This window comes from Medicago sativa, chromosome 2, assembly GCF_051527215.1.
Source record: "Medicago sativa cultivar Bolivia chromosome 2, Bolivia_mono, whole genome shotgun sequence".
NCBI classification, from domain to species: domain Eukaryota; kingdom Viridiplantae; phylum Streptophyta; class Magnoliopsida; order Fabales; family Fabaceae; genus Medicago; species Medicago sativa.
The window spans coordinates 76197775-76219193 of NC_140750.1; the positions used below are offsets into that span (position 1 = coordinate 76197775).

Consider the following 21419-nt stretch of genomic DNA (forward strand, 5'->3'; position numbering starts at 1 on the left):
CCATCTTTTTATTTAATTATTTTTATTAAGTTAGAGTCTATTTATGTGATTTATTTTAAATATGTGAGGTGTTGGTATTTTATTAAGTGACTTTATTCTATTATTTATTAGAATATGAGAATTATTAGAGTAAGTAGAATTGGAGGTTAGAATAGAAAGAAGAATAAGTTATTGGGCCTAAATAGATTTAGGAAGAGTGATTAGTATTATAAATACGGAAGCTTAGGTTAGAAAGAGTTTTACGTTAAACCGCTTTTTGAAAAAGAAGAGAACAAGGAGAAAAAGGGAGAAAAGACAAGAGAAGAAGAGAGAACCCTGGAGGCTACCGATTTCATCTGTCATAAGGTAAGGGTGAGACTATCTTTCACTGATATTAGGTCTGTGAATCATTAGATTGCATCTAACATGCTTTAGGATGAGTTTGTAAGGGGAGTCTCTATTTACCATAAGGGTTGTATAAACATATGGGTAGTGAAGGGTTTGTGTTCTTCTTCTTTGTTATCATGATCTTCTGATAAATTCATGTAAAATTCGTGCTAATTTGATGTGCTAAATTTGTGATTTTATTGTGGTTATGTTGTGTTTTGAGTATATATGAATAAAACTTAATAAAAGTCCATGAATTAGAAGTATAATATAATTGATGTTTTAAGGTGTAATCCTTGATTGATTCAATAGAGTTTTGGTAGTTGTAATGTAGTTTAGTGTGGTTCTGTGAATTCGTATCATTCCTAGGTTGCTGCAACTTAAATTAGTTCTGTTTGTTCTCTTATCGTGAGTAGTGAGAATGTAGAGTATTAAGCATCTGATATTTTAGGTCTCTTTATGTTCATGACTAGAAGTTAAACCCTTGCCGTGATTTTTCTCGCTACTATAGTATAGTAGACACATAGGTAGGTGAACAATTAGAATAATAAGGAAAATAATATTACTATCTGGAAATTTTTTAGTAGCTTAATTAACTAGCTCAAACTTCATATGCTTCAAAGACGTTACCAAACTCTTAATATATTTTTTTTGGAACCAAACTCTTATTATTGTCTCTTTCCATTTTAATTATAGACTATTAATTAACAATATTGGTTTAATATCATGATTTTTTGTACGTGCCTTAATAGTTTTGAGTGGTTCTGATCCTCTCTTGGATTCACATGTTTGAAGAGAAACTAACCTAGCCTGTAAAGAATAAGTTTAGAAAGTTTACACCTTTTGATGATGTTTGTCACTCGCTGTACATAGTGGAAGGTGGCAATTGGATAACTTGGATATCTTTGTATGTGTTTGATTGTGTCGTGAAGTATAATTAGTGAATTATTTGATGATGTGTGTTAATGAATAGTTTGACGATGTGTTATAAAAAGATGCGATATTTGAAGATGCCTTATATAAAGATCTGTTATTTGAAGATGTGATATATAAAGATGTGTTATCTATAGATGTGTAATTGTCGAGTCATATAAAGATGTGTTATTTGAAGATGTATGATTTAAAGATGTGTTATGTAAAGATGAGCTATTTGAAGATATTTGATTTAAAGATGTGTTATATGAAGATGTGTGATTTAAAGATGTGTTATATTATGATGTTGATATGCTATGAATTAATATGTGCTGCATATGTTGCTGCTGAGTCTTATTTAAGATGTAAGTGTCGGTCTAAGTCAAGAGTTGTAAGATATTCATGAAGTTTCTAAGACACAAGATGTTGAGTCCATGCATACTCAATTATAGATGAGGGCTCATGCCCTGGAGCTTTTGCTCAACCACGACGATGGAATTTTTGCTCAACCACGACGATGGAGCTTTTGCTCAACCACGACGATGAGGGCTTATGCATATTTATGCTCAACGACGATGAGGGCTTATGCCCTAAAATGGTACCACATGCATTTGCATTTCATGATGATTCAAGATGGTTTAAGATGTTAAGAGTTGCATAGTCGAGTTTAGATGCATTGTCAAGTCAAGTTGTTAAGTTGTGATGTTTTAACGAATTACTTTGTGATGTCTTTTAGTATGATGATATGTGACGATGACTGTGACTGCTATATGATGATATTTTGCTAAGATAAATGATGATGTTTATGTATTTAATTATAGTTGTTAAATTATAAGATGTTTGTGTTGTTAAATGTAATTTATGATTTATGAGCTTAATATTATTGTTTGAGAAATCTCACCCCTTCTGCTTGAAAATGTTGCTCTTCGTATGAGTAACTTGCAGGTAATTAAGATTAGCTGCGGTCGTGGGTGACTATCTCTCACTGTGTCCTTAGGTGCTCTGATACGTAATGGGATGGGGATTTTGATACTATTTTCTGTTCCTTTACGTATTGCTTTTGAAGTTTAAGAATTATTATTGAACTAAGATTTATGAGACTTTTATGATGAGGCCTGCGTGCCAAGACTATTTCTATTGTTAAACTAAATCCGCTGCGAAGTTTTTAAATGTTATGTTGATGACTTTTTGAAGGATAAATTATTATCTATTTTGTTAAGATTTATGATAAAGAGATGTAGCATTCCGTTTATGTGAATTACTCTGATAATTATTTATGAAACTAAATGTTGGGAAAACGGGGTGCTACACCCTCTCACACTCACCATTATTGAGCTTGGTAAGTGAACATAAATGGTGGATGATCCGAATCGATAGACTCTAATATCATGTCTAATGCATCCTTACATGCACCATTATCGAGCTTGGTAAGTGAATATAAATGGTCTAACATTTTTCAGGCATTGTTTTATCTTATATGAGACTTGCATTTTTCTCAATACATATATTTGTTTTTGTTCTTCTCTACTAGCCACATTCGGTCAGTATGTATGTTCGCTATACTCAGGGACGAACCTATTTAAAGGCTATGTGTGGCTAAAGCCACACATCCAACTTCTCTATTTTTTTTTTTTATAAATAGATAATAATTATTTTGGTCCCTGAGTGTGTAACAAATAATCACAATAGACTTTCAATGTATTAAAATTCTAAAATTGTTACTTATTTTGCATTTTGTTAATCAAAATAGTCCATGAAGCGACATTAAGTAAGTATATTGAATGACTAATATGACAATATTAGCGCAATATTTTAATGTTAGAGATTATTCTGACTAACGAAATGTACAATCATGAACAATTTGAAATTTCGATACATTGAGAGATTATCTTAGCCTTACATGTATCAAATGTCTAGATCCGCATATGACTATACTACTAATTACTATCTCTTATACTTAATCTAGAACAATATATAAAGGGAAAAAGATAATCTGGGTTGACTTTTTCATTGTTTCTATTTTAGTCTTAATAACTCAATTTTTTCAATTTTAAATCGATATTCAAATCTAAACAAAATATTTGTTTTTTATTAGAAAAAACACAATATTTTCTTATATAAGGTCATAATAAAAAAATTATAGTGTTCCGAAAATTATAGTGTCTAATATCGTTCATAATAAAAAAAAAAATTATAGTGTCTATAATTTGGGTTTAATGGATCCATTGTCCTGGATTATTCATATTTTAATGGGTTTAACTAATTTTCTAATTAATAACTTAAATAATATTATAAAATGATAAAATAGTTTAAACAAATGATAAATATGGAAGAAAAAATTCATCCCAATAGGGTGTATCTCTTTTATATATTTTTATATATGTTATAGAAAAATTAATTGTTTTGGTGTAATAATTTTCTTTCAATTTTACCCTTTATTTAGTTATTTGTTAACATTTTATTGTTCATTTGTAAAAAAAAAAAAAAAACACATTTTTTTGAAGGAAAAAAAAACACATTTAATTGTTCATTGCTAATAAATGTGGAAAGAATGACACGTAACACGTTAGTGTCCGTCTTAATCCAATAGATGATAAAATTGTTTAAAAGAAAGATAAAAATGGGAAGAAAAAAATATAGCGCAAAATGATATTTGTTTATATATTGCCATAGATATATTTAAATTAAAAAAATTAAATCACCAAAAAATATACGCCCCCCATTTTTTTTTAACTGTCGTATGATGCTTTATTTAGTGTTTTTAATTAACTGTTATTTTTATCGGCCCTGTAAAGTAAATCTTGAATAATGCTACCTATGCCAAGGAGGTCCCAGCAAGCAATTGCTTTATGACAAACAAAGAATAAGTGCATATGGGATTCAGCCAGAAGATCACAAGATACACAAGTTTCTGAACAAGGGATACCACGCTTGGATAGATTGTCCCTTGTAGGTAGACAATGGTGAACTGCGCGCCAAAGGAAGGCTCGTACTCTAGGAGGGACACGAAGGCGCCAAAGGAGCTGCCATTGTGTTGAGTTCGGTTGCGGCGATACTTCACTAAGAATGTCGGTGCAGATGCGGTAGGCCGTTTTAACGGAGTAGGAGCCGTCAACCGTAGCCTTCCAAATGCAAGTATCTTCTATACGTCTATTGTAGAGTGGAGTAGATAAGATTTTAGCAGCATCGCTAGGATTAAACAATGATTGGACGAGGTTATAATTCCAAGAAGAGAGGTCTGGTAGCATCAAGTGGTTAACATTTAAATCCTCGAAATTTGGTGGAGGAGGAGTAAACGGTTTAAGGGTCGGAAGGTCTCGCAACCAAGGCAAGCTCCACACTTTAATTCTAGAACCATCACCAATCTTCCATCTATGTCCCAAGGTAAGTAAATGTTGTGTACTCCTAAGGCTTCTCCAGGTGTAGCTTGGATTATGGCTGAGAGATACATCCAAGAAATCCCTTCGCGGGAAATATTTAGCTTTGAGATTTACTTTACAGGGCCGATTCATTTCAACAAATGCTTTTTGACTTGTTGCATAAACCTCATGATCATCAAAGACCATTAGCAGCTATGATCATTTGGAGCATGTGGAAGAGTAGAAACTTGTTACTTTGGGAAGACAACGACACTACTCCAACTCTCACAGTCACTCGCGCCCAAGAAGTGCTTTATGAATGGAGTTGTGTTCAAAAAGCCAAACATCTAGAGCACCACGTCGAGCAGCACCCTACCTGTGAAAAGCCACCTCACGGCACAATCAAGTGCAATGTCGATGCAGCCCTTCTCAATGGTAACTCGGTAATGTGTTATGGTTTATGCTTCTGCGACTCTTCTGGAAACCTTCTCTTCGGCAAGTCAGACTTCAATCTTTTGTCGGCCACTGTTTTGGAAGCTGAAACTATAGGTCTCTTAGAATCTCTCAAAATGGCCATCTCCAAAGACCTTCACCATGTTGCATTCGAAACAGATAGTAAACTTTTGGTTGATCTACTAAGAAACACCGCTCTCCCTGTTAATGAAATTGGTGATTTAGTTTCAGAATGTAAAACTCTCTTGATAAGTGAACCGTCATAATATTCCTAAAGGCTTAGAAGCCCTCCAGAAAGGCTCTAAGACCTCCAGAAAGGCTCAGGCGCCCTCCAGAAGGGCTCTTGAGACTCTGGCGCGCTCGCCTTGAGGCACCGCCCTTCTAGGCTTCTAGAAACCTCTAGAAACCGCCTAAAATACATAAATACCCCTGTTGCTTGGGAACCAAGCAACCGAAACCCAAGCCCATGACAGGCTATAAATACTACTCTTGAGAGCATTCTCAAGGCATCTAATCATCAGTCCAAACCCTAGAATCCTAGTATTCCTTACCGTACTTTTCTGCGAGTACAGTTGGCGCCGTCTGTGGGAAAAGGTAAAACTAACCTTGACCACGTCTCTGAATCGCAAATCGTGATTTGGAAACCCTAAACCAAAAACTTTGAATGGTAACCACCAACCGATTTAGAAAACAAAAACCGTATTCCCTGAATCGCACCATCGCCTGAATAACATGTATGTGGCCAACATCCCTGATTACACCCGCCTACCTAAATCGGAGAGGAGCTATCGACGTCGGTTAACAGATTCATCAACTCTCGTAGGATTTAGGAGAAACGGATCCGAAAGACTCGATTGAATTAAGAAAGTCGGAGAAGATGCATAACGTGAAGGCAAAGTGAAAAACAAATCATAGAGTTGGAACTAAAGAGGCTACAAATTCAATTCGGTTCAGGATCTTAACAAAGCATTTCGTGGCACCAAACAAATATTGTCGACATTATCGCCGGGTTCAGGTTTTTACTAATTTAATATAATTACATTACTTCAATATTCTTATAGATGTGCTTGAGCAATTGAGTTCAAGTTCGTTCATGCAATAATTTTTTGCCATGTCAAGGTCTTTAAATATTTAATATCTATTTTCTCTGTTCCACATTATTCTTAACATGGATTAGACATATGGATCGTGGAAAATAAGGCTTTCATATCAGTTAATATCATTATTTTATACTCAGCAATTGCTTAAATTAGTTGTTTCAGGTAACTATCACTAATGCTCTTGATTTCTCATTACATGCTAATATTGTTGTTGCGTCCGTTATCGAACGGAATTCGTCCCAAGCCGTCATTGATTAAATCTCTCGTACTCATATTGTTGAATATTACTACCACAATTGAAGCATAAGGTCAGTCGCTTTGTTAGAAACACTAGTTTCTGATCCCATCTTATCATGTAGATACTAGTACTAGTTGAGTATTTGTTGTTAGTTGTCGTTCAATAGGGATTAACTAAATTTCGATCAAATAATAATTATATTAAGAAATAGTATTCTATTCAGCCCATCAAATAGTTCAATGGGCGAGTAGGTTCTTTTTTAACGAGCATGACGAGTAGTAGAAAACAAGAAGGGTAGTTAGTTCCAATTTAGTAGAAGATGGGAGAGTTATTTCAAGTTAGGGGAGTATAATATACATATTGGGCGAGTTAGGGGAAAGAAAAAAAGGACTTTAACGAAGAATTAGTACCAAGTTCGGGCGAGCAAGAAGTAAGGGGATAGAGTTGAATAAAAGAATTAGTTTCGATTTAATAAGGAGAGTGTGTAAAAATTAAAATATGAGCCGAGTTAATTCAAATATGATAGGATCACGAAGAAGAGTAGAAGATAAGATATCAATCGAGCCAAGTCCAATTTAAGAGGAGAAGTATAAAAGAAGAAGGATGAAGTGGCGAGTTACGTTAGATTTAGAAAGGAATAAGTGAGTTTCGATTTAAGAGAAGCGACAAAAGTTGAATTGGAGAATTAATTCCAATCTAATAAGAAGAAAGAAAAATATCACAAGATAATTAAGAAAGTTGTGGAGTGAGAAAAGCGAAAAGGAATAGGAAGAGGAGTAAGAAATGTGGGCGAGTTAATAAGAGAAGAATAGTATGATTGCATATGGGCGAGTTAACTAGTTAGTTCTCATTAAGTATGATTACATATGATTAAAGGAGCCTTTAATCATATGGAAGAATTGTTATATTTCAGATAAATAAGGCTTGGGAGGCAAAACAAGCCCGCCAAAGGCAAGATTAACGAAAGGAGAGTACTCGCCAAACAACACGCCATAATGCATATGGAAGCAATTGTCCCGCCATTAAGAACAGGAATATGAAACTCTAAGTTATCCTAACCTTTATCAAACTTTGAGATTTGTTTTGCAGGTTTTTAACAAGGATAAAAGCCTTCTCAGAGTGAAGCCTTCCCTCAGAGTGGGAAGCATGATTAAAGCCTTCTCAGAGAAAATTCTTCCCCCAGAGCGGGAAGCAAAAGTCCTCCTTCAGAGTAGGAGGCGCCTTCCATCAGAGTTGGAAGTGAAAAGTCTTCCCCCAGAGCGGGAAGCCAAAAGTCCTCCTTCAGAGTAGGAGGCGCCTTCCATCAGAGTTGGAAGTGAAAAGTCTTCCCCCAGAGCGGGAAGCAAAAGTCCTCCTTCAGAGTAGGAGGCACCTTCCATCAGAGTTGGAAGTGAAAAGTCTTCCCCCAGAGCGGGAAGCCAAAAGTCCTCCTTCAGAGTAGGAGGCGCCTTCCATCAGAGTTGGAAGTGAAAAGTCTTCCCCCAGAGCGGGAAGCCAAAAGTCCTCCTTCAGAGTAGGAGGCGCCTTCCATCAGAGTTGGAAGTGAAAAGTCTTCCCCCAGAGCGGGAAGCCAAAAGTCCTCCTTCAGAGTAGGAGGCGCCTTCCATCAGAGTTGGAAGTGAAAAGTCTTCCCCCAGAGCGGGAAGCAAAAGTCCTCCTTCAGAGTAGGAGGCGCCTTCCATCAGAGTTGGAAGTGAAAAGTCTTCGCCCAGAGCGGGAAGCAAAAGTCCTCCTTCAGAGTAGGAGGCGCCTTCCATCAGAGTTGGAAGTGAAAAGTCTTCCCCCAGAGCGGGAAGCCAAAAGTCCTCCTTCAGAGTAGGAGGCGCCTTCCATCAGAGTTGGAAGTGAAAAGTCTTCCCCCAGAGCGGGAAGCAAAAGTCCTCCTTCAGAGTAGGAGGCGCCTTCCATCAGAGTTGGAAGTGAAAAGTCTTCCCCCAGAGCGGGAAGCCAAAAGTCTGCCTTCAGAGTAGGAGGCGCCTTCCATCAGAGTTGGAAGTGAAAAGTCTTCCCCCAGAGCGGGAAGCCAAAAGTCCTCCTTCAGAGTAGGAGGCGCCTTCCATCAGAGTTGGAAGTGAAAAGTCTTCCCCCAGAGCGGGAAGCCAAAAGTCCTCCTTCAGAGTAGGAGGCGCCTTCCATCAGAGTTGGAAGTGAAAAGTCTTCCCCCAGAGCGGGAAGCCAAAAGTCCTCCTTCAAAGTAGGAGGCGCCTTCCATCAGAGTTGGAAGTGAAAAGTCTTCCCCCAGAGCGGGAAGCAAAAGTCTTCCCTCAGAGTGGGAAGCGCCTTCCATCAGAGTTGGAAGTGTAAAATAAAAAGTCTTCCCTCAGAGTGGGAAGCACGCCTTCCCTCAGAGTGGGAAGTGCGATTAAAAAAGCGCTACTACTACGACATCAACGAAATCTACAAATCGACAAGCGCCCTAAACGTCAAAGGCTCTGGCGGGGTGGAAAATCGGCAAATCGACTCCATTAGAAAAACAAGAGAATGGAAAAATAAAGTCTCCAAATCGCCAAACAAATGAAGGTCAACCGAGCCGACAAAAGTCGCCGGAACATCAACGCCAAATGTTGAGAATCTGAGGTGACACAGTCACCGGAGCATATAAGAAAATAAGCACGACAATTCAAAATCGTTGAAAATCGCCGAAGCATCAAAAGTAATAAAATTGTTTATGTAAATCTCTAAAACGAATTCGGCAAACAAAATCGATGCAAATTTAAATGAGGAATCGCCATAAAGAAAGTCAACTCGTCACGACGTACAAACCACTTCGCCTTGTCCCAAGACTCGTGCTTGGGGGGCTTTGAGAGGTCGACCTATAAAACAATTCGAATATATACTCCCTGGGGGTCTCCGAAGAAAACGTAAAATCACCCTAGGGCGACTCTCCAAGTTCAGACAAACGACGCCCATAGGCACATACGTACTAAAAACAAAACATTAAGCAAATTCAAACACTTCGTCTTGTTCCAAGACTCGTGCTTGGGGGGCTGTGAACCACCAAAACCTTCCTAAAGACTTAAATGACCTCTAGAAGGTCCAGTCCCATGTTATCATCACTTCGCCTTGTCCCAAGACTCGTGCTTGGGGGGCTGTGAACCGTCATAATATTCCTAAAGGCTTAGAAGCCCTCCAGAAAGGCTCTAAGACCTCCAGAAAGGCTCAGGCGCCCTCCAGAAGGGCTCTTGAGACTCTGGCGCGCTCGCCTTGAGGCACCGCCCTTCTAGGCTTCTAGAAACCTCTAGAAACCGCCTAAAATACATAAATACCCCTGTTGCTTGGGAACCAAGCAACCGAAACCCAAGCCCATGACAGGCTATAAATACTACTCTTGAGAGCATTCTCAAGGCATCTAATCATCAGTCCAAACCCTAGAATCCTAGTATTCCTTACCGTACTTTTCTGCGAGTACAATAAGTAATCCCGACTATGTAGTGTCGTTTGTTAGGAGGCAAGCAAATAGTGTGGCTCATAACATTGCAAGAGCTGCTCTATCCAATCCTAGCCCCCATGTTTTTTATGATGTTCCTACTACCTTGTATCCTCTGTTTATGAATGAAATACAATAATTTTGCCTTTGCTCAAAAAAAAAACTGTTATTTTTATTTTTAAAGTATAATTTGTCAATTATACCCTTTCTCAATTACTCACATTCATTTTCAATAAAACTAACTAATCCTATATATTTGGAAAATTCCAAGGTTGTTATTTTTTTTAATAATGATTTGTTACTTATACCAATGGATTCATCTATTCAAGTTTTTTTTTTAAAATATAGTTTTTTTTTTAAATAAACTTTTGTTATCTATAACAATGGATCCATGAATAATAGAAATTATATAAATAAAATTGTAACATTGTCAAAAAATTAAGCACAAATTTACGGAAAAATTGTTTGTTACGGGAGAGATAAAATGTGGCAAAAAATGAGTTTTTTGGAGAGAGAAAGTATATGAATTGTTTGTTAAGGATGAAAGATATGAAATCAAATTCATTGGAACTAGAAAAAAAACGAGCACTCACGTGCCCGTCTTTCCGCTCTTTTTATTGCGCTAACGTTTGAAAATGGCGGGGAGGAGAGAAAAAAGTAAGAAGGTGAGCGTGGGAGTAGGGAAGATGGCGGTGATGAGTAGGAAAGAGGAGTTAGAGAAGGTGAAGGCTGAGGCTGTTTGTACGGAAGAGGAGAGGGAGAAAAAAAGAATGAGAGAGAATGAAATGGTTTTGGGTAAGGTGAATGTCGGTAGGATGGAGGTGCCGGTAGTGTTGAAGAAGGGGAAGGCGGTGGAGGGAGAGCGGAAAGAGGTGAAGGATGAGGGTGAGGAGGGGCGTGTGAAAGGGGAAGAAGAGGGAAGGAGTTACTGTGCCGTGGAGGAGGATGTTACATGGGCGAGTAGTGGTTTATTGGCACGAATCCGAAATGGGATCACTGTTCCGGAGTTACAACAAATCATCACTGACATTGGATTGGAAGATTTTCAAGTGTTCCCACTAGGGGGTGATCAGGTATTTTTACATGTGGGGAAACATGAAGAGTGCATGTCCCGTTTCAATCAAGCATCAGAGTTTTTTAAACAATATCTTTATGATTGTCGCGTTTGGTCTAAAGCTACTGAGTTGGTGTACGAAAGAGGTGCGTGGGTCAGATGTTATGGCATTCTGTTGCATGCATGGAACATCAATTTTTTTGCTATTATTGCGTCCTTGTATGGAAGATTGTTGAAGGTGGATGAATGCACCGTGAATAAAGTTCGATTGGATTATGCCCGCTTATTTTTAACTACATCCCAATTTTCTGAAATAAATGGGGTTCAAAAATTATATGTTGATGGAGTGCCTTTTTCGGTTCGGTTGGTGGAAGATCTTAAGTTTGGTTTGGCTGAAGATGCTTGCCTTGTGGAATATGAGGCGGATAATGCTTCACATTGTTCAGAACCTGTTTGTATGCAAGATGATGTACCTTTGGTGGACACTTTAGTGGATCAACTTCAAGCAGAATGGTCCAAAGGAAGTAAGCCTGAGTCTGTTAAAAGTCATTATAGTGTTAAAAATGCAGTGAAACAATTAGAGGAAGCTTATGGGGCAGCAGGCGGACATGTTAGAAATAAAGATGGATTGGTTGAGGTTGAGGCTGAGGGTGCACCAGATCGGCATGGCAGTCCTCCGGGTGGTCAAGCAAATATGAGTCAGGGACCGTGGAGTTATAATGTTTGTAAGAAGAAGGGGTTAGTTGTGGGCGAATCGGCGGTGCCAAAAGTACTCATCAAAGAGGGGAATAGACAGAAGAATTCTCATGACGGAAATAAAAAATTAAAAGGTACAAGGTGTGACCCTTCTTTGTTGAATTTGAAACGTATTGCTAGGCTTCCGGTTAAGGACGGGAACAAATTAATTCGTGCAATAAAATAGGTAAACAGAAAGAAAAATGCAACCAAGGTGCCATGCCCCTCTTCAGAGTTTAAAGGGGGTGTTTCTTTGTCGAATGGGTCTAAATCTTCAGGGTCGTCTACTGATTGGAAAAATTGGATGATTTTGCATGGGAAGCCTAAGGAGGTGGCGGCGGATGTCTGTGTTGTTGGTAAGGCTATGGGGGTTAAGGTTGATGTGGATTGCGCTAATATGTTTGATGTATTAGCTAGGGGGAAGGGTGAGGGAGTAAAAAATGTGAGGGTTGAGAAAGGGGCCAAGGGGCCGAAGGTGGGGGAGGAGGGAGTGGAGGAAGGTTTGTGAAGGTTGTGGATCGGTGAGGGTGTGGGAGAGGGGTTTTTTAGATGAAGCTGTTATCTTATAATTTGAGGGGTTTAGGAGGGTGGGAGAAGCGTCGGGAGGTTCAGAGGTTGGTGAGGGAGAAGAGTCCGTTAGTATTTTGTATCCAAGAGACGAAGTTACAACAGATTGATGATAATACGTGTCGTTCTTTGTGGGGATCTGAATCAGTTGGTTATTCCTATCGTCCATCTATTGGGGCCGCTGGGGGTATTATTACTCTTTGGAGTTCTCTTGAGGTGGATGTGTCTGTGACTATGAGCCTTGAAAATGTTTTGATAATTAAAGGCCGCTTCCTAAATAGCGGTGTCGATTTTGCAATTGCGAATGTGTATGCGCCTTGTGATAGTGGAGGGCGTGCTTGTTTATGGGAGAGGATTGTAACTCAGATTGAAAATGATGTGGGGCGTGCTTGGTGTGTTGTCGGTGATTTTAATGCCATTAGATCGGAATCCGAGAGGAAAAGTAGGGTCATTGGTGGTAGTTCTGCAGACTTCTCAGTTTTTAATAATTTTATAGAAAATGCTGTGTTGGTTGATTTACCGTTGTGTGGGAGGAGTTTCACGTGGTACCGTGGGGATGGTCTGTCGATGAGTCGTTTGGACCGTTTTTTTTTATCTGAAGAGTGGTTTTTTTCGTGGCCCAATTGTATTCAGGTTGCTCTTCCTAGATCTGTATCCGACCATTGTCCAATTATGTTGACGGTGGATGAAGCTAATTGGGGACCAAGACTGAATCGTTTGTTGAAGTGTTGGTCCGATTTACCTGGTTATAAAGAGTTTGTAACAGAGAAATGGCAGTCTTTCAGGATAGATGGGTGGGGTGGTTATGTCTTAAAGGAGAAGTTAAAATTAATCAAAGGCTGTTTGAAATTGTGGCATCAGTCTCACACCCAGAATTTGGAAGGTAAAATTCAGTCGGTAAAGGAACGTATTTCTTTGTTGGATGTGAAGGCGGAGGATTTTGATTTAGAAGAGGAAGAGGTGGGGGAGTTATGTTCGTTGTCAGCCGAGGTTCTTTCTTTATCAAAACTTCAAGCGAGCATCCAATGGCAAAAATCTAGATTAAATTGGCTTCGTGAAGGTGACGCCAACTCCAAATTCTTTCATGGTATCATGTCTGCAAGACGACGGGCTAATGCTCTTCTTTTTATTAATGTTGATGGGGTCCGAGTTGAAGGCGTTGATGGTGTGCGTGGGGCAGTGTTCAATCATTTTAGAAATCATTTTAAATCTATTAATTTAAGGCGGCCTAGTGTTGATAATTTGTTGTTTAAAACGTTGTCTGAGGAGGAAGGGGCGTCTTTGATAATGCAATTTTCAGAGGAAGAGATTAAACAGGCAGTTTGGAATTGTGATAGTTTTAAAAGCCCAGGTCCGGATGGCATTAATATGGGCTTTATAAAGGATTTTTGGGAGTTACTCAGGGAGGATTTACTTCGATTTTTTAATGATTTCCATAGACATGGGAGGTTGACAAAAGGTATTAATAGCACTTTCATCGCGTTGATTCCGAAGGTCGAGAGCCCTCAATCTTTGTCTGATTTTCGCCCCATATCATTGGTAAATTGCCTTTATAAAATTTTGTCGAAGGTCCTTGCTAACAGGTTACGAAGTGTTGTCGGTGGTGTTATCTCTTCGTCGCAGTCAGCGTTTGTGCCTGGTCGTCAAATTCTAGATGGTTTGTTGATAGCTAATGAGTTGGTCGATGAAGCTCGTAAGCAAAAGAAGGATCTTTTATTGTTCAAAGTTGATTTCGAAAAGGCTTATGACTCGGTGGATTGGAATTATCTTTATACTGTGTTGCGAAGGATGAATTTCCCTATTGTGTGGCGTAAGTGGATGATGGAATGTATATCGACACCGTCAGTGTCTGTTTTGGTAAATGGTAGCCCTACTGAGGAGTTTAGGTTGGAGAGGGGCCTGCGTCAGGGTGACCCTCTTTCTCCGTTTCTTTTTCTTATTGCTGCTGAAGGCTTACATGTTATGATGAACTCAGTGGTTGAGCAGGGTTTGTTTGAACCTTACAAGGTAGGGGCGCATGGTGATGTTGTCATTTCTCATTTGCAATTTGCTGATGACACTCTTTTGATGGGAGCAAAAAGTTGGGGGAATATTAGAATCTTAAAATCTGTGTTGATGCTGTTTGAATTGACCTCTGGCTTAAAAGTTAATTTCCATAAGAGTATGCTTTATGGGGTAAATGTTTCAGTTTCTTGGTTGCATGAGGCAGCGTCGGTGATGCATTGTAAACATGGCAGCCTGCCTTTTTTATATTTGGGGCTGCCTATTGGTGGTGATCCGGGGAAGTTAGCTTTTTGGTACCCTCTGGTTGAACGCATTAAAAAAAGATTATCTGGTTGGAAGAGCCGTCACCTGTCTATGGGAGGTCGTTTGATTTTACTTAAGTCTGTCCTGTCCTCAGTTCCGGTCTATTTTCTTTCCTTCTTCAAAGCCCCCTCAGGTATAATCTCTTCCCTTGAATCTATTTTTAATGCATTTTTTTGGGGGGGTTGTGAGGAAATTAGGAAAATAACTTGGGTAAAATGGGAGACTGTTTGTTTGCAAAAGGAGGAGGGAGGTTTGGGGGTGCGGAGGTTGAGGGAGTTTAATCTTGCTCTCTTGGGTAAGTGGTGGTGGAGGATTTTGCAGGAACGTGAGAGTCTTTGGTATCGGGTGTTGTGTGCCTGTTATGGAGATGAGGGGGGCGGCTTAGCTGCATTTGGAGGGGAGGTGGTTCGGTGTGGTGGCAGAATATTTTGAATATTAGGGATGGTGTGGGGGAGGTTGATACAGGGTGGTTAACTGATAATATTAGGCGTCATGTGGGGGATGGTGAGAGCACTTTGTTTTGGTTTGACCCATGGCTTGAAGGGAAACCATTGTGTGAGTTGTATGCGAGATTGTTTGAGTTAGCGGAGAATAAAATTAGATACGGTGGCTGTTATGTGTGCGAGAGGGTGGGGGGTCAATGGTGAGGCTTGGAAGTGGCGTCGGAGGTTGTTTGCATGGGAGGAGGAGTTGTTGGGGGAGTGCATTATTCGCCTATCTAACTTCTCTTTGCAGGTTGACCGCGTCGATAAATGGATTTGGAAGTTACATGCTACTAATTGTTATACTGTTAGTTCTGCTTATTGTTTTTTAACAGAATTGGAACATGATAGGCACCAACAGCTTAATAATAATAATAATAATAATTTCTTGTGGCTGAAAGCGGTGCCTCTAAAAGTGTTGATTTTCGCTTGGCGTCTCTTCCTTGACCGGATTCCGACAAGAGATAAACTCTTCCAACGGAGGGTCATACTAATATCTGATCAAGGTTGTGTTGGTAACTGCGGTTCTAATGAGGTCAGGGAGCACCTGTTTATTACGTGCAGCTTTTTTGGTGATTTGTGGAAGCTTGTCGCCGGTTAGCTTGGTATATCAACAGTTTTTCATTGTCAGTTTTTCAACCATCTGCATCAGTTTGGTGGCCTTCGGGGTTTTTCAAAGAAGACAACGGAGTCCATGCACATCATCTGGGTATCAGTTGTCTGGACAATTTGGAAAGAAAGAAACAATAGAATTTTTCAAAGAAAAGAGGACAATTTGCTTGCGTTAGGTGAAAGGGTAAAGCTTCAGTCATTTTGGTGGTTGAAATCAAAATACACTAATTTTGATTTTGATTATCAAGGGTGGCGGCGGAGTCCTTTAACCTGCTTGAACTCTGTTTTTTAGCCTTTTGATTTTTGTTCTTCTTTTTTCTGTTTTGTTTCTTTGCGCCTTAATGGCGTTGTACAGGATCTGAATTTTGTTTGTGGCGAGGCGTTTTGGCACACCTTGTGCGAAAGCGTTTAGCGGTGTTTCATATATTTATATACCATCTTGGCTTTTTCAAAAAAAAAAAAAAAAACGTTTGAAAATTATAAACGGTGTTTTTTTATGAAATTTCGATTTTGATTAAAACTAAAAATATAAATGTTTGTTGCTTTCAGATTATAACAAACCAAAATAAGCATGATTATCTATTTCAATGACATCAATAATATAGCAAAAAAAATGTAATCTAATTTTTTTAATGACGCCGACAACAATTTTTATTATAGAAAAAGTTGTTTAAGGTATAATTGGGACAATGATAAGGTAATTATAAATATACTCATTTAGTTTGTTACACTATTTAAATGATAAATGAAAAAACAATCAAACATATATATATATATATATATGTTTAGAAACAAATAAATAAATAATTTAGAAACAAGATAAAAGATAATTTTGCCATCGTGATAATAACACAATGTTCTTCCACGCTTTCTAGATCTTTCTTAACAAAAACCAACCTGAAACATCTATAAATATATGGAAACCCTATTTATTTACTACTTTGCCTTTTGTTTCATCGACACAAAGTCAAGGTTTATTCACTACTTTGTCTTTTGTTTCATCGACACAAAGTCAAGGTTTATTCTCTGTGCTCTCTTTGATTTTCAAATTCCATCAACAATGTCTCAACCTGAATCATCATCGGACTCGTAAGTTCACTTTCTAATACACAAATTTCGATTCTCTTTGTCCATGGAATTTGTTTGATAATACTGAAGTTTTTGGTTTGAGTTTCAGGAAATCTAGGAAGAAGGACTTCTCCACTGCGATTTTGGAACGTAAGAAGTCGCCAAATCGGCTTGTCGTGGATGAGGCTGTTAACGATGATAACTCTATTGTCGCCATGCACCCTCAAACCATGGAAAATTTAGGACTTTTCCGAGGGGATACTGTCCTCATCAAGGTAATATTTTGATCACTGCACTATTTAACTATTGTATTGGCTTTTCCTCCAAAAATAGATGAAGTAAATTTCCAATTTAGCACCTAAACTATAATAATTATATTTATTAATAAGTAATGAGTAATAAATTGTTTCCAAAGTCAACTGGTGAGTTACCAAGTTAGGGTTTAGGGTTTTGGAAGGAAGACTTTGGAGTGCTAAGTCTATATTTCAATATATAATTGTATTTCAATTTTTTTGAAAGAACAACATGATACATGAGCATGTAATAATATCATGTTGTTCTTTTAATTTTTTTAATATCAAATATTATCAAGATATAGACTTAAACCTTCAAAGCCTCCCCTCTAAAACCCTCCAAAAACAAACTCCAAACAAAGCATAAGGGTCTTTGGGAAGGGGTTTTGGAGGGAGTACTTTTAGAGGGTTAAGTCTATGTATTCCCAATATTTTATAATATATTTGATATTTTTAAAAAATTTAATGAAAAACATGATAAATAATCATATAATACTTCAATCATGTTTAATTTAAATTTTTAAAAAACATTTTATAGTGTATGTAATTTAAAAGAGAAAAGTAAGCCCTTCCCTCCCTTCTAAAACCCTCCATCCAATCATAGCCTAAATTTTTCATAATAAGAGAGAAAGGAAGGAGAGAAAGTGATAGTTTAGAGACTAAAATGATAGATTAAGAAAATAGTTTTCGGGATTATTTATATATTTGTATAGTTTTGGGACCATATAGAAGAGTGTGTGATGGTTTAGGTTTAATGACCAAATTGAATGTTCACCGGATGACCGGAATATATCTGTTGGGCTTGTTGGCTGGTGAGATGAGTTTGTTAACGTGGTTTATGTTGTATTGCAGGGAAAGAAAAGGAAGGATACTGTTTGTATTGCTCTTGCTGATGATACCTGTGAAGAGCCTAGGGTTAGGATGAACAAAGTTGTGAGGTCGAATTTGCGAGTTCGGCTTGGAGATGTTGTGTCTGTGCACCACTGTCCTGATGTCAAGTATGGGAATCGTGTGCACATTCTGCCTATTGATGATACAATTGAAGGTCTCACTGGAAATCTCTTTGATGCATTCTTGAAACGTGAGTTCCCACCTTTCATTAGTGGATTTTGATCACTTGTTTTTGCTAGCTTTGTCTAATCTTCAATCTTTAGTTTCTTAGAGGCGTTTTAATTTTACAAGTCTAACTTTTTTAATGTATATAATTTACAGCCTATTTCGTGGAAGCTTATCGTCCCGTCAGAAAAGGAGATCTATTCCTTGTGCGGGGAGGGATGAGAAGTGTAGAGTTTAAGGTCATTGAAACTGATCCTGGTGAGTACTGTGTGGTTGCTCCAGACACTGAGGTCTTCTGTGAGGGGGAACCTGTGAAAAGAGAGGATGAAGAAAGGCTTGATGAAGTTGGTTATGATGATGTGGGTGGTGTTAGGAAGCAAATGGCACAGATTCGCGAGTTGGTCGAGCTTCCACTGAGGCATCCAATACTTTTTAAGTCAATTGGTGCGAAAGCACCTAAAGGAATTTTGCTTTTTGGACCCCCGGGTACCGGAAAGACATTAATAGCAAAAGCTATCGCTAATGAAACTGGAGCTTTCTTCTTTTGTATTAATGGACCAGAAATTATGTCCAAAATGGCTGGAGAGAGTGAAAGTAATCTTAGGAAAGCGTTTGAAGAAGCAGAAAAGAATGCACCATCCATCATCTTTATTGATGAAATTGATTCTATTGCACCCAAGCGAGATAAGACAAACGGTGAAGTAGAAAGAAGGATTGTTTCACAACTTTTGACTCTTATGGATGGATTAAAATCTCGTGCTCATGTTATTGTCATGGGTGCTACTAATCGTCCCAATAGCATTGATCCAGCATTGAGAAGGTTTGGTAGATTTGATCGGGAAATCGATATTGGGGTTCCAGATGAAATTGGGCGACTTGAAGTCCTTCGCATACATACTAAAAACATGAAGCTCTCTGATGATGTAAGTCGGGCATTACATATTACTTAACTTTCACATATGTTGGTCTATTTTGTTCTGTATTTTCTCTTTTACCGTGGTCGTTGTAGTTCCATTCATTAGTCAAATTCACTACTATTTATGATAATTGCAGTATTAATAGGGTTTTTCAATTTCCTCAAATTTTCAGTTGCTCATTATGATTTTACTCTGTAGGTTGATTTGGAGAGAATTTCAAAAGATACTCATGGGTATGTTGGTGCTGACCTTGCTGCTCTTTGCACTGAAGCTGCTTTGCAATGCATTAGGGAGAAGATGGACGTCATTGACTTAGAGGATGAGACTATTGACGCTGAAATACTAAATTCCATGGCAGTTACAAATGAGCATCTCCATGCCGCACTTGGAACAAGCAACCCATCAGCTTTGCGTGAAACTGTTAGTTTTTTCTTTCCGACTCCTATATTTAGAAATCGTTAGTTGATTACTTGATCAGTAAATGAATCATTCCTTTTTTGTTGTCTGTTTTCTTATGAATGTCTGTATTAACAGGTTGTTGAGGTGCCTAATGTCAGCTGGGAGGACATCGGAGGCCTTGAGAATGTCAAGCGTGAACTGCAAGAGGTCATAAAATCTTTCCTAGTACTTAATTACATCTTGCTTCCTTACCAATTATATCTGTTTCTGATTTTGGTTTATGTGTACGCAGACTGTTCAATATCCCGTTGAGCACCCGGAAAAGTTTGAGAAGTTTGGGATGTCACCATCAAAAGGAGTTCTCTTCTATGGTCCTCCGGGATGTGGAAAAACTTTGTTAGCCAAAGCAATTGCTAATGAATGTCAAGCTAACTTCATCAGTATAAAAGGTCCAGAATTGCTTACAATGTGGTTTGGTGAAAGTGAAGCCAATGTTAGGGAAATTTTTGACAAGGCTAGACAATCAGCTCCATGTGTCCTCTTTTTTGATGAGCTTGACTCCATTGCCACTCAGGTTTGTTTCTAGTTACTATAAACTCATGCATTGCTATTATATTATGCTTTAACCATGGCTGCTACTCAAGTGATATATATATTTTTGAGATCATGTTATTATTGCTTGTACTCTGCTGCAAAATAAAATATAAGGATATCAAGTTGAGCCCTGTTTGGATAAACAACTTAATCAAGCGCATATCATGTTGGCGCTTACTCATAAGCTTTTTCTATATCAAGATAAAAATAAATTAAAATTGTTTCCATATAGGCTATTCTAGAGAGGTTATTGACATGTCATAAGCTCTTCCAAACAATCTCACAAGTGCTTATGCCAAGTAGATAAGGTCAAATAAGACAATACAATTAGGCCCTTGATGTTTTTTAGTATCGTTGTGATTGCATGCATCTCTTTGATTTCTTATTTCCAGCTTGTATTTGTATATAACCATCAAGTCGTTCTTGTAGAGAGGGAGCAGTGTTGGGGATGCTGGTGGAGCCGCTGATAGAGTGCTAAATCAACTTCTGACGGAAATGGATGGCATGTCTGCCAAAAAGACTGTGTTCATTATTGGGGCAACTAACAGACCTGACATCATTGATCCAGCACTTCTTCGTCCAGGCCGTCTAGATCAGTTGATCTATATTCCTCTACCTGATGAGGATTCCCGTCATTCGATCTTCAAGTCTTGCTTGCGAAAGTCACCGATCGCGAAAAATGTTGACTTGGGAGCATTGGCTAGGCATACTCAAGGTTTTAGTGGTGCCGACATTACAGAAATATGCCAGCGAGCATGCAAATATGCTATTAGAGAAAACATAGAGAAGGTATGCTTTTGGTTAATATGTATTATTTTATTCCTTAGAACTGTGAAACATAGAACTTTTATTCCTTAGAACTTTGAAAGATAGAACTTTCTAATTTGATGAAAATGCGCAGACTAGTTTGTATATAAATATGATACAAACTTGATAAATCTATTCTGATAATTTTGAGCTAATATACTGTTGTGGTTTCAGGACATAGAGCAAGAGAGGAAGAGGACGGAAAACCCTGAGGGCATGGATGAAGACATGGTCGACGAAGAAGTTGCAGAGATTAAAGCGGCTCATTTTGAAGAATCCATGAAGTATGCACGTAGGAGTGTCAGCGATGCTGATATACGCAAATATCAAGCATTTGCTCAGACCCTACAACAATCAAGAGGATTCGGAAGTGAATTTAGATTTTCAAATACCGCAACTAGTACTACTGTATCTGACCACCTTGCAACTACTACCGGAGGGGCTGATGAAGATGATCTGTATAGTTAGGTTTTTTATGATGTGTTTCTAGACTTCCCTTTCAAATGGAAAAACTTCAAGTCCACTATTTATTTCACACTATTAAGTTTAATTACCATAAATTGGCTACTACCTTTTATTTTATGTTTATATTATGAATTATTGATGATATTCTTCTTAGTATAAATTGACCAACAACCTTTTATATTTTTTACTAAAAATTGACAAACTGTTT

General features: G+C 38.2%; 2 protein-coding genes across 2 annotated transcripts; both read left to right on the forward strand.

Moving 5' to 3' along the window:
• The first annotated feature begins 4852 nt into the window (after nt 1-4852).
• Nucleotides 4853-5356, forward strand: LOC146950839 (uncharacterized). Its single transcript, XM_085748681.1, has one exon. It carries the CDS (start codon nt 4853-4855, stop codon nt 5354-5356), a length of 504 nt encoding a protein of 167 aa, XP_085604807.1.
• An 11219-nt stretch (nt 5357-16575) lies between these two features.
• On the forward strand, nt 16576-21353 carry LOC146950840 (cell division cycle protein 48 homolog). The gene is made up of 9 exons (XM_085746797.1): nt 16576-16701; nt 16790-16955; nt 17826-18054; nt 18186-18952; nt 19145-19366; nt 19481-19552; nt 19638-19919; nt 20369-20728; nt 20921-21353. The coding sequence occupies exons 1-9, from the start codon at nt 16673-16675 to the stop codon at nt 21212-21214; spliced, it is 2421 nt and encodes an 806-aa protein (XP_085602923.1). The 5' UTR covers nt 16576-16672; the 3' UTR covers nt 21215-21353.
• The last annotated feature ends 66 nt before the right edge of the window (nt 21354-21419 follow it).